We start from the raw sequence: 13677 nt of genomic DNA on the forward strand, positions 1-13677 counted from the left end.
GGTCTGGCTGTTTGGGGGGGTGGGTATGGATTTTTGTTTTGTTGTTTAATTAATCCTTTCCCTCACCCTTCCTTATGGCATTCATTGACTGTTGCTACCCAAGTGTTAGAACGCTATTTCAGTGTCAGTCAATGGGAGGTTGGTTTGTCTTCAGTACAGGTTTGTACTTAGATAACAGCAGACTTTTCAAACTGAAGAGCAACTGTCAGACACCATCAGTTTAAAAAGAAGTGATATACAGACTCTGAATTAACAATAATGTATATGCCTGACCTGAATTGAATATTCAGTCTCTTTTGCTTGAAGACTGAATACTTCTGGGTTTTCTGTCTTATTTTGCCCTGTTTGCTGATATCTCTTGTATTTCAGCATGATACACTTGTCACTTTAATGTGTTTTGCTTGGAGGTACTTGGTGTTTTGTACAAGGCCATCAGTAGCCAAATGCACTAACAATGCAAATATCACGTTATCAGTTGATTTTATCCTGCTTATGTGTCCACTTAACAGAGTGGTCTGAAATTGGAAATAATGCAAGAGATTTTGATATGCTTAAAAAGACAAGTGCACAGCACAGCAGAACAATAATTGTGTATATCTGTTCTTATCTAGCCTGACCCTTTTGAAAGCAGTGATCCTTTTACATCTTCCAGTATCTCTTCAAATGGTCCAGGTAAGAAGAAAAAATTTCCTCTTGAAGATGAATAAAGAGGTATCTCTTTCTGAAAGAAGAATCAAATGTTAAAGTTGAGACTAAAGAAAGTGTATTGTGAACAGTTGGCAAATATCCTTGCAGTCCTTTTATGGATTATGAAGATTAAGTCTTCATATGCACTCCCCCCACCCCACCCCAGCTGGTAGCAAACTTGTTTTATGGAATTCTCTTTTAACATCTCATGCCTGGTCAAAATGCAAGTGTTTCTGAATCACCTGCCTAGTTTTGTGCTTCACTGGCACCAAGCATACTTCATAACTCTTATTTTAAATATTTTAAATAACTTTCATTTTTTGTTTTTTTTTTCCTTATCTGTTTCAGATCCATTTGGAACACTGGATCCATTTGGAAGTAGCACTTTCAGTAGTGGGGAGGGATTTGCAGACTTCAGTCAGATGTCAAAGGTAAAGGTTACAAGGAAAGCAACTGTCCTTTTAAAAATGTATCTACAGATACTTTTTTGACTGTAACTTTTCAGCTGACAACCCACTTTTGTTAAGCTTTTTCCAATCAGCCTCTCCAGTTACTTAGCAAAGCATTTTCCATCCATCTCAGATATGGCAACCAAGACTGGTAGATTCAGCAGGGATAAATTAACTTTTCACAAACACTTTCAAATACCAGAGAAGCATAACTTCTAGTTTTCACCTGTAAGAAAAGGTGGTTGTTCCAGATATTAATACATCTCAGTGCCCAACCTTCCTCTGAAGTCTGCTTCTTGGATACTTTATCTCATCATATCCCGATTTGTTCTTTGACTTCTCCATGAGTACAAGGAACCAGAGGAAGGTGGACAGCATGGTGTGCTGAGCTTTCATGGCTTTTAATAGAATTGCTGTTTCCTTGGCTTCTTGGTATAAAATGGGTATATAGGGTGTTTGAAATAGAACTGGGTCCTTACCCCTCCTCGTCTGCATCAGTCACAGTTGGCTCTCTGAGGTGGAGTTTGGAATTGACAATTGACATCAGTTGCCCAACTTTTTACACTTGGTCCCACAGTAACACTTGAACATCGTAGAGTAAATGTTAATTACAAAACAGATTATCACATCCCTTTCACTAATTAAACTTCGTGTATTCTGACGTTTTACCTGTTTCTGTGGGGGTTTTAGTTCTCCACTAGGTGGCAATAGCCTTTACAAATATTGACTTGTTTGACTTGAGTTCGTAGTTCTGGCAAAAGTCTTCCTTTCCTTTAGCTTTGCCCACAAAATTCCTCTTTCCGCATTTCAGAGTGCTAAATTTCCTTGCGTGGCATAATTTGCTGTGCCTTGTTCAATCAGTAGAAGTACTTTTGAAGAGCCAGCTGCAAACAGGCAACGTTAAACATATGGGTTTGGAATTTTCCCTGAGCTTTACAAAAAAGACAAATAACTGTGTGTAACTTAAGAAAAGCTTGGCAAAAACCCTATCCATTCTGCATTTGACTGTGTTTTTCCAGTTGCTGTCATGGTTCTGTTTATCAGAGTGAAGGCCAGCTTGTAGTATGACTGTTCATTGCCAAAACTACTTTTTACTAAAAGTAGTTTTACTTTCTTTTCTTTTTCTCATCAGTTTTTTGCTAGGACAAAAAGTTCTAGAATTACTTATGTGAGTAAGAGTGTAAGTACTTGTGAATGTAAATAAAACCCTAACACCTCTCTCAGTGGGTGTTCATTCTTACACCACTGACACAATTCTGTGCATATGTCCTTATTTTTTGAACTTAATGCTTTTACTTCTGGCTTTCATGAAACAACAAATATCCTACAATGTGCTTACATGCTTTTCTTTTTCTCTCATGTAGTCGGTAGCTTCAGACCCCTTCGCCTCCTCTTTTGGGGGGGTGGGATTCTCAGATGACCCCTTCAAAAGCAAATCAGACACACCAGCATTGCCACCGAAGAAAAATGTCCCTCCACGACCCAAGCCACCCAGTGGTAAGAAGGTTTTCCTTTTTTAACACAATTTATCCTAGTTTCTGTATGTTGTTGAGCATAAGGACAAGTTGACAGTCTTCTACCTCATTATCTTATATTTCAACCATGGAAGAGGAAGTATGAGATGATCAATAAAGTGGCAGAAATTGTCAGTAAACCAAACTGGAATTCTTCAGACTGGAAAACAGATGATGTGGGAGTGATAGGACAGCTCTGTAAAATCAGTTGTGGCAAGGAAATATGCAGGGGGTGGAAAAAGTGTCTTTATGCAAGTGGGCAAGAAATGAGATTAGTAAATGGCACCTTCAGAAGGAACAGAGGTTTGTTTTTATACAGTACTCTAAATTTAGGATATTTTTTTTTTTATTCCCCTGAGAATACGGTGAATGCAAAAAAGTTTAAATGGGCTGAAAAATGAACTAGATAATTCTTAGAAGAAAAATCCAACAGGGGCATCAGGGTCTACCAAACGCCAAAATACTCTTTCTGGATCCTGTCTTGCTGAATGTCTGCACCTAGGCAGGTGCAAGAATAGTCTGAAGTATGGTTGTATCAATACCTTGTTTTACTGTTCTTCCTGATGCATTAGCCACTAGATCCTAACAAGAACAGGGTACAGGGCTAGATAGACCTGTCCTGCTCTGTCCAGGTATGATCATTCTTGCCTTCATGCATCGCTGCATTAACGGAATACAAAACACTGTATGAATATAGGGCTTATTCCTGCTGCAAGTCCATCATGTGTGGATATTTTTAGTTAGGTAGGAATGTCCTGAATTGAAAAGAAGAGCTCTCTCTGTGGAGATTCAACTTCCACTTATTTGCCCTCCCTAGAGCTGATTTTCAAAATATGCATGTACCAGTGAAACTGTTTTGAGAACTGAAGCCACTTCGAGCTGTTAGTTTCAAGTCTCCTTTTAGCAACAGTGTAATTCTGTAACTAATAGCAGTGAACATCCAGTTGTCTCAAAAAAAAACAACCCAACCCCAACGTGCTGGTCAGCATCCAGTACTCTTATGTATCCAGTGCCAGTGTTGGGAAGCATAATACAAAGAAAACAGTTCCATTACTAATGTTTCCTTGTTTAAATGTGTGGATTGTCTACCTTTCTGCTGTTGCATTTTGGAGCAAAGCATGCACCCTGCACCCATCCTGGTAATAAAACAGCAGGTATCTGGTTGGTTCTGCAGACCAGTTGTGCTAGAGCTAGCTCCTTGGTTAATGTCAAGGTTCTATTCCTGGAGTGTCCTGTCATTAACTATCCTATAGGTTGATCCAAGGTTTGGAATATATTATTTAATACTGTAAACTTAAAAGCAGGCCATTGCAGCAGGATTAGTTTGTTCCTATTATTATGGTTTTACTGCTGCTGATGCACACAAAACCCCTGAAATCAAATGCTGAGGTTCTGCGTAGGTGAGTATTGATGGAAATTGTTCAGGGAATGCTCTAGGATTGTTCTTGAAGCCTGTCCCCTGCTTGCTTTGTGTAGATAGTTTCTACTCTTGAGTTACTAGAGAGTTGGCAAATATCAACTAATAGGACATAAATTAATAAAAGCAGAATTTAAAAGATGAAGGAAATCTTCTTTGCCGTTGTGGATGATGGTTTTCTTTCTTTGTTTTTCAAGGAAAGCTGTAAGTGGATCTTTTGAGGAAAAGTCTTCATGAAATACTGTAGTGTTAAAAGACCTGTATGAAGTTGAATGAGTCAAACAAATACTAAATACACCTATATTATCTCTTTCATGTGGTTTCTTTCTGTTTCTTGTTCGAAACATGAGAATTCCTACCAAATACAAGGTAACAGTAGCAGCAAAGGACAGAAGTACGTGCTGTAGGATTGACTCCCCTAAGAGGGGTTTTTTGGATTTATGCCTCTCCATTCCACTTTGTCACGTAGTGAGGAATTTTGGAGAACCTTTGGCTTTACTGATTTGTTTTTCATTTAGACGTGTGCACTCAGCCTTTAATCAGCCTTTTTAAAACACTCATTTAAATGTGCACCTTCCCCTCTTCTGGGAGACACAATATTTGTGAGGTTCCGCTGCTCTACCAAAAGCAAATGTTGTTATGATAAAATAGACTAAGGAGGAAACAAAGCAGGCTTTTTTTAAAGCAGATGAGCCTCATGTGCTTATGCAGTTATACTCCTCCCTTCCTTCCACAACTAAAGCAATCTTCAGTGGTTACTTAAAGCATGAGAAATTATATAGTAATACACTGCGATTCTAGCAAGAGATACAGGGGTACAAGTGTACGTTGGAAATAGGAAAGCTGCTCAGAAAACAAACAACAGACAAGAAACTTCCGTTGTTTCTTACCCTTCTCATTGGTCTGTTTAATTAAAAAACAAGTAGGTGATAACAATCTTGCTGAAGGATGAATAAATGCTACTTAGTACCAGGCAAATGTGTAGTTGGCCTTTCTGTTGGGGGCTCCTGCTCTCTTTAGTAAAACTGTTCTTTCTGTTGAGGGGGATTTTTAATAGTGAAAAGCACTTGAATGGTTTGCTTGCATTTTGTTAGGGAGGTATTTTGTTAGGGAGGTATATATATACTCAAGTAGAAAATACTAATTTTTGCAGAGCATTGAGAGCTGTCTGATTTTCCAAGTTAAGTGGGAGGAACTAACAAAATCCACCAGGGATTGTTCCTGGTTCGTTGCTTTTCTGTTTGCAAAGTTTTTTAGCAGGTACATGAAAGGCAAGCATTGTCTGATCAAGCCATCAAGGTATTGCAGGGTGTCCTGGCTGAGCAGGATGTGCAGGATGGACCCATCTTGCCCATGTGGCTCTGTGTTGTCCAGATGAACAAGGAGTTTTGCATCAGGTCTTGTTTCTTCACGAGGACCAAGGCAGAGCAGGCCTTTGGAACTGAACACGGCGCTGGGGAAACACTTCAGCCAGAGACTGGTTACCATTTACTGAAGGTCAGATCAAAAGGCCCCTTCAGATGTAGCTTGAAAAACCTCTAAAATGAATACATAGCTCAGATCAGCTGCTCTCATAGAAAGGCTCTGGAGACAGTCTTCATACCATGCTTAAGAGAACTTTTCTGCTACTGCCAGCCTTGTCAGGAGCAGGGTTGCAGTGGGTAACCATAGTCTGGCCTTATAAATCCTGACCTGTTTGCTGGCTGCTTGTGAAGATTGGTTGGTTGGTTTGGTTTTAGTCGGTGTTTGGCTTTCTCAAAACTTGGACACTGAGAAGCAGCTATGATCTGCTGCCTCTGTGAGCAAATACTTCAGTTCACAGCTGTCTGTGGTTGTTACTCTCTGGCAAAGATAGGCAAACACTTGCTGTGTGGCATGGATTAGACATCCCTGAGATTCATATCTTTCCCGTCTCAAAAACTCAAGAGAAGGGATGACAATCATGAGATTATTTCTGTAAAGCTGTATCTTAAGCTGACTCTGAGGCTTATACTTGTCCTGCTCTTCATAAATCATTTTCCTTCTTTCTCATTTGTTTTTGAACCAAAGTCTTTCAAGATCTGTTAGATGTTACAAAGTCTTCAACTGATCCTTGTTTGGACCAAAAGAAATTTCATGTCTTTTTCTGATTAAATGCTCTCTTGCAGTTTTTTCAGTGTAACTGTTTAAAGGTAAAGTGCATAATCTTTAAAGAGAATTGAAGGAAGGCTAATAAATCAGTGAATAAAAATAGAGAATGACAAGAAGGTGTTTCAGAATCAGCAAGCCTGGACACCAGTGTACATCAGAGCTCCAATATACCTGTTACATGCAAAGATCTGAAAAATCACTATCTCTGTCCCTTACCCTGGTTTAAGTTTCTCTTTTTAGGTCGAGAAAGATCAGCTAAGAAACAGCTTTTTAGCATTTCTGCCTAGACTGTGCTAATAAAAATCCCCAAGGGTGTGTGTGCATGTTCTTTCTCTTCAGGAATGCATTCGTAGTCCATGAAGTTCCTAATGGACATCGGGTTTTATACAGCTCCCCTGGGACTTGGCTGAAGTAATCTGATGTTCACCAGGTGGTACTGGAGAACTTGAGGGTTTCTTGAGAGAAAAGTGGGAGGTTTTCTGTATTTATTGATGGTGTATCTTGAATAATGCTCAAAAAGCACTGAAAAAAATTAGCTATAAACAGGCCTGTGCTTTGCATAATGGGCTGTGATAAATAGAAAACAAGACAAATGGCTTACATTGATGAAACTAATAGTAGTGTGTACTGATAGACTTAAGCACAAGTGCCCTGTGACAGGGATCTGAGTTCCAGTGCAAACAGTTTTCCCAAGCTTTCCTAAAATATGGCTAAGCCTTTGTAAGTACATTTTCTTCTCTGTCCTAGAGCACCTGTGGTGCTTAGCACTGCTGAACTTCTGCTTGCTTCATATTTCTTGGGGTTTGTAAGACTTCTGTGTCATTATGAATCAAGAAGCCTGAAAGAGACGATAGCACTGAAACCTGTCAGTTAAAATGGGTCCGGTAGGTTCTCACAGGTTAACAATTATGTTTTCAGCCCCAAGCTGCAGATAGAAATCAGTCAGAGCTCACCACTAACTAGTTTCTAGGTAAAAGTTGTTGATTACAAAAAGAGAGAAACAGATTTTTTTTTTTTCCTCTTTTTCTTTTTTTTTTTTTTTTTTTTTAAAGTGCAGGAAGTTGCTGTGTGGGTGTCAGTGATTGGGTTATAAGTAAAATTCAATGCTCTAGTGCTTTGATCGTGGGACCTACTGCTTTTGCCCCACCCTTACCACTTCCTTTAAGTGCAGCACCATGCATTCCACATTGCGGTTATAACAGTACTGTTAACCAGTGATATTAGTGGAAGAACCTTCACCACTAACCAGTGTGTAACCTTCAACCTCTTCTAAATTTTTATTGCTTGCTTATAGTGGTTTTGACCTTTTTAACCTTGAAAGAACTGAAGTCCTAAAAGCCCAAGAAGATGACACCTTTTGTGCTTTCTTCCTGCAGGTTATTTAATAAAACCAATTATTTTATCACTCCAGCTTTTTAATGTGCGAATGTTACAATTTACACTTAAATTTCACAATTTACCATTACATATATTGTATATTAGTAGCAAATAGAGGGGGTGGGTATTGTGTTTATAGTGAACTTCTTCAATGCTAACATGCTTTTACAAATCCAGTTTTTCTTTGGTTTGCTAATAGCTGATGTAGCTTGGAATTCAAAGCAGTACATACTGAATTCAACCCGTATCAGAGAGAAATTAGTGGATTTATTCAGCTGCTATTTGAAATAGAGGGATTAAAATAAATTCTATGGGGAAATTATTGCAGGCTGCAGGGAGTGAGTTTGTGACAAAGAACTTTGGGGTTTGATCTGTTTATTCTGAGCTCCTCTGATGTGCAACTGAATTTACAAACTGGCATTTCAGAGGTTAGAGGTTAACACCTCAGTGTTTGAGGGAAGGACTTCAGTTCCATTCTCATGTTTTTATGTCTGGTAGTGGTTTTGAAATGTCAGAATACTGGAGAAAGCCTTGAGAAGACAGATAAAGGGACTAACCAGCCTGCCTTAAATTAGGAAGCATGATTCCAGTCCCTCAGAGATGCCTGGCCTGGGTGGAGCCCCAGAAGGCCTCCGTGCAAGCACAAAGGTTTGCCCATCTGAGTGGCTAGAAGTTTCTACAAGTTCATAGTAATGATGTTATTGATGATAATTTAACCAGCCAGGGTGTTTGGGGTCAGTATTTTTACCAAATCACAGATGGCAACACTGCTCCATGTGTTTTGCTGGCCCAGTGAAGTCAGAAAAAGCCCCTACTGACTGAAGCAAAATCTGATCAAGTCTTATTTTTTTCATCTTGCCACTTGGCAGATAAAGAGAAATGATATCTGAACCTGTTGACTGCCAAAAAAAAAAAAAAAGAGATCAGGCATTAACAGCTATTAAGATCTTCAGGATCTTAATATTTCATTGAACTAATCTGGAAACTTTTAGCTCTGAGGATTTGTAATCCATCATTTACAGAAATAATAGTTCCCTAGTTTTGGATGGGGATCCTTTGCCCTTTCTTCACAAATGTGGTTGCAGGAGAATATTGTTGTCAGCCCCAAAGAAGGCAGAAATGCAAGAAAAATGAACAGCCAACTCACAGAGCACATTTCCATTCTGCTCATAGATCTTGGACGGTCAATTTAAGATAGATTTGGCCACTGAAATGCTCATGGTTAAGAATGTATACGAAGACAAGATACTCTGAAGGCAGTTTGACTTCAGAGCCTGAGTGGATCCTTGGTGGGGTATGCACACCCCTTCCAGGCTTATCTGGACCAGGATTGCCTAACAAGAAGGTTTTGAATTAGATTCACTCTGTGGGATGTCTTTTGCACCCCTTGAATTTTTGGATGCCTCTTACTACTATTGTGCCTGATTAGATGCTTCGTTATGTCAGCTACCTCTCTGCTGGCGTGAATCAGGAGAAGGTGTTTGTACCAGCCCTGTTCTGCTGCTGTCTTCCTTTGTGTTTGATGCTTCCTCCTCCTGTATATCAGTGATAAATATAGCTCTTTTTCATATGTGTTACTTCTCTAAATTTAAGGCATTTTATGGTTTGACTGTTTTGACCATTTTAGATTTATTTTTCATCCACAGAGCAGTGCAAGAGCACTATCAGTTCCCATTGTCCTCATCTTGGTAGTTTTCGGGGGGGGGGGGAGCATAGATCTCTTCTACTTTTTGAGTTGGACTTGTGTTTGCCTATGCTGTGTCTTCAGTGTCTCAATTAGCTGAAAGTGTTCAGTATTCTGCTGAGAAAAACATGCAAACCAAAGCTTGAGTCCTTTCTTGTGTGCATTTACTAATTCCTTTCTTGCAAGCAAATGGTGTCTTAGGAATTCTTAGTGTTTAAACACATTGTGTTTTTGTGGCCGTTCCTTTTCTCCTGTCCAATGTCGCATGGATATGAATTTGCAGGGAAATTTGCTCTGTGTTTTTAGTGAGGTTGTTTGAAGAAGAAAGAAGCCATGTTAGGTGTAATAGATGCCACCAGGAGTTGTGACCCAAAGAATTGTGTTCATCAGGAAAAAAGGTCAAATCATTCCCTTGCATTTATTCACATGGGCATATTCAAGTGTGTGTAGGGGGGTCAATCCTTTGGGCTAGAGGAGAGTAGAGAGTTCTGCTCTTCATTCGGTGAGTGATCACAGGAGTGTTGTTTGTTTCTAACTGGTACCACACCTGTTTCCTTAGAGCTTCTTGGGTACCCGAGTTACTCACAAGTAGCTCAGTGCCTGTTTACCTTTAGTTTTTAACCTCAGCAGCAGCCGAGAGTGAAAAACTCACCCAAAAAGCTTGTGATGCGCAGGAAAACATTCTTCTATTTTTCATGCCTTCTAGCAGCCCTGACAGTTGCATTCGAACGCAGGCAGCCCGTGTTGTGTAGGGTAAATGACTCATGGGTGGAGCACCTGCCCGGCCACCAACTAAAAATTCCATTCACACTTTGATTGTGGTGTTTATGCTCATCTCTCACAGTTATTTCAGTGGCGATGGTTGAAAGGGGCTGTGCAGCAGCTGCTTCAGGACAGGTTGTTAGGCTGTTGTGAAGGTACAACAATTTCTCACCTTTCAAGAAGTTTGTAGTTTTCAGGGTATTTCTCCTCAGCTCTGCTTTTCAGAGCTACAGGCTTGCTCAAGGTGCACATCTTGCAAATATTAAGCAAAACCAGTTTCAAGGGGTTTTTGCATAGGAAAAATTCTTCCTTCTGTTACTAAAAGTGTAGTGATTTTGTGCAAAGAGCATTATCACCAGACAGTTGAAATCCAGTGCAGAAATAGCCCCTGTTGAAGACAAAATACCCCTGAGTATTCTGTAGAAAACTGGCTTTAATGTTACTAACCTTCAAGCACATTTTGAAAACTAAGAGTGATTTTTCTGTAAGTTCCTTACAGTTTATGGAAGTTTTATTCTGCCTCAGTGGAAGAGCTGGGTAGTTTAATGGGATGGTGAAGAACCCGCTGAGTAAGTTAGGAATGATACGTAAATTTGGTGAAGTGACAAGAGGAAGATGTGCTGGGAGGCACCTTACAAAACTGCACAGTCTCCAAAGCTTTTAGAGTAACACTTCCTCTGCCAGGTAGGCAGATGTGAGAGGTGGGAACCCTGGTATTGTATGTCCAAGTGTAATCACAGGCACGGATTTAACTCACTCTAGCATTACTTATCCTATGTAGCATTACTCTGACTTCTTAAAGCATATTTCTTCACTCCAGAGAGTTTCCTGGAAAGGAGTCCTTGTTTAGTGAAAGTCTGAAATCATGTCATCTCAATTCTGCCCTGTTTGAGCATGCTGAATGCAGGCTTCAGCCAGCAAAACATGCTGCTTCCACTCATGCAGCAAGATCTGCTAAGCAGAAAGTTCGGACCATCATTGAAACATAAAACACAGAGAAAACTATAAATGTTTCACTTCATTCTTTCATTGCCAATACCTTGCAATTCGGTAAGAGAAATTTCTGTAATTGCATCTTATCACGGAGATTATATTTGCCTTGAACTATAGATGTCAACCCTAAAGTTTTTGCTGTGGGGTATGAAATTAGATAAACCCTTCGCATGGGTGGAGTTCGCTCTTAAGTTAACAGCATTTGCTGTGGTAAACCATTTTGTACATCATCTCTTTTTGCTGAAGTGAGTCCTCGGTGTGGTTTGGGTGCACCACTTGGGTAACTGCTGAAACTGCTGTGGTTTCAGAATAGGACCTGTTTTGCTTTTTTCTGCACTTTTTTCCCCTGAAACTATTAGTAGAAAAATCAAATAAGTAAGGGTTACAACTGTTTGCTTGCACTTTCATACCGCCATGCCTCCAAAACGATGAGCATTAGCGTGTAAAAATGGAACATTTTCCAGTGAATATAAGATTAATGCAATCTCAGCCACTGCTAAGAGTATATTTTGCATTGTTACAATTTTACCGATGTCCTTCAGTTTTAATGTGGTTTGGGTATTTTTGCTTTGCGTTATAGGGTCTGAAATACACATTCTGGGCATGGGAATACGCCGCTGTGTACTTCAGTATCCACTTACTGCACTGGGAGATTCACACTGGGTGTAACCCAGCAGGGATGTCAGAAAGATCATTCTGGTGTCATTACTACTAATGTGTGGCTAATAACTAAGTAAATTTGAACATCTGACTGAACCAAACAAACTTCTGCCAGGCCTCAAACCCATGTTTGCAGAGTGTAGCAGGATAAAACAAACTGTAAGCAATGCTGAGAGTGTAGTGAAAGAGGGCTCATTGAGGATGCTGTTTTGAGTGCCAGGACTGGTGTATTCAGCATGGAGCATAGCCCTGAAAATTGCTCTGCAAAAAAGAAACCTGATTTTTATATTTCGCCTTTTCCAAATAATAAAAAAATTATAGCCCTCTTCTGTTCTTTAACGTAGGAAAAAATGAAGAAAACGGCATTTGGGATGTGAAAGGAAAATTTTCAACAGTATTAGCAAAAGCTCTATGATTTGTGGCGACATTTCCTCTCCAGCAAAGTTATTCTTTGTGATCTGTGTGAAGATGAAGCAGGAGAAACCCCGATGCTCTGTGTGCATCCTGAAACCACTAGGGGCTTCGTGCAAAAACATTAAACGGGCCACCTAGAAAAAAACAGGTTTGCTGAGCAAATACGTTGCAAACCTTAGGTTTGTGTTAACAGTCACCAGTTCCACAAAGTGGTTTCAGCAGCAGCAGATTTAACCTAAGAAAAGAGCAGCTTAAAATGGGTTACTTTTGCCTCTATCAGTCAGAATTGGTTTGGTGCAATATAGGGAGAAGGAGACTAGGGGGAATTTGCTTGATAGTAACTGGCAGTAGTGGAAGGAGAAAAATGTAGAGGGCTCTTGTGTTGCCTTAATAAATGCAGATACTCCAATTCTCTTTGTCATTTCAGTTAAACTAAGTTGCTCTTTTTTTCTGGAGAATTGCATACAGAATACCGAGTTACTCATCCCTTTACCAGGTTTGCTTAGTGCCCTGACAGTGCCTAGCTGTGATGAAAGATGAGATCTCCTGGAGGCTATGGTGATGGCAGGATGTAAAAGCAACACTTTCAGAGAACAAAATGTGGCCTCTGTTGATAGAAAAGGCAGTTTGAAACTCAGGTGAAGAAGGGTCCATGCCTACGGGCAGAGCAAATGCTGCTGGTATTTCCTTTATGTTTTGTTGCTTCCTTCCATCAGTGACAAATCCCTGGTCTGATCTGCCATCTTTAGAAGTCCCACATGTGGTTGCTAACGTGGGTATAACCATAGATCCTTGCCACATCTGATACCCAGAATGGAGCACGTACTAAACCATGACAAATAGTACTGGAGTGAGCTTTTAAGGGATCTCATTTATCCTCCAGCTTCAAGGCAGCTAAACCAGTGTGATTTCTAGAACCTCCTGGACGTGATGATGGAATGCAACAAGTTCGCTAGGCAGGCTTGAGTATTCTTAACCTTTTAAAATGTTACAAATTGTCTAATGTAAATCTCTCTTGCTAAAATCTAAATCCATTAGTCTCTCTCTTAATGGAAGACTTGCCTACAGGACTGTGATCAGGTTCTCCTTGCATACTCTAAGACTGAACAAATCCAGTTATATCTCTTACTGTTTGTGTCCTGTCTACATCTCCCTCTGTCTGCTTGTTCAGCTGTGCTTGCTTCACATCTTTCCTGAAGCACAGTGCCTGCCGTGGTCACTGCCTTGCATCAGGAGCCTGGGTCTGGCATTAGCACCACACAAATGAGTTGAGTCTGTGATTCCTTCAGCTCCCCTGTAAATCTGTGCCTGGCTGAGCTTGAGGAGTGTGAGCCCCTGCCCACTGTGCACTAACCCTTAAGGGAGGTGTCACCAGCAGGGTGAGGAACCTGCTGATGACAAGAGGGATGTGTGTTCAGCAAGCCAAGTGCCAGGGAAGATGTTCCCTGGGATGGGAGCTGTGATTTAATGGCAGGTGAAGGCAGGCTGCTGGGTAGGTTAGGTTTGCTGATCCTTATTTCTCTTTGGCAAATGAGGATTTCCAGAGATTCCATCAAATATTATAAAGTTCATGAGCAACCACAAAAATAC

The 13677-nt window shown here is 40.2% G+C and overlaps 1 protein-coding gene across 5 annotated transcripts in view; it reads left to right on the forward strand.

Moving 5' to 3' along the window:
• The window catches only part of EPS15L1 (epidermal growth factor receptor pathway substrate 15 like 1), a 43489-nt gene that overhangs the window by 19069 nt on the left and 10743 nt on the right, over window positions 1-13677 (forward strand). For all 5 annotated transcript variants that reach the window (XM_061466883.1, XM_061466885.1, XM_061466886.1 and 2 more), the window contains 3 exons: window positions 612-672; window positions 1036-1118; window positions 2501-2633. In XM_061466883.1, the coding sequence (XP_061322867.1) occupies window positions 612-672; window positions 1036-1118; window positions 2501-2633 (277 nt within the window). The remainder of the gene's footprint in view (window positions 1-611; window positions 673-1035; window positions 1119-2500; window positions 2634-13677) is intronic.

This window comes from Pezoporus flaviventris, unplaced genomic scaffold (assembly GCF_033815535.1).
Source record: "Pezoporus flaviventris isolate CSIRO_AGI_PZ_B2104156 unplaced genomic scaffold, CSIRO_AGI_Pfla_v1 ptg000043l, whole genome shotgun sequence".
Classification (NCBI taxonomy): domain Eukaryota; kingdom Metazoa; phylum Chordata; class Aves; order Psittaciformes; family Psittacidae; genus Pezoporus; species Pezoporus flaviventris.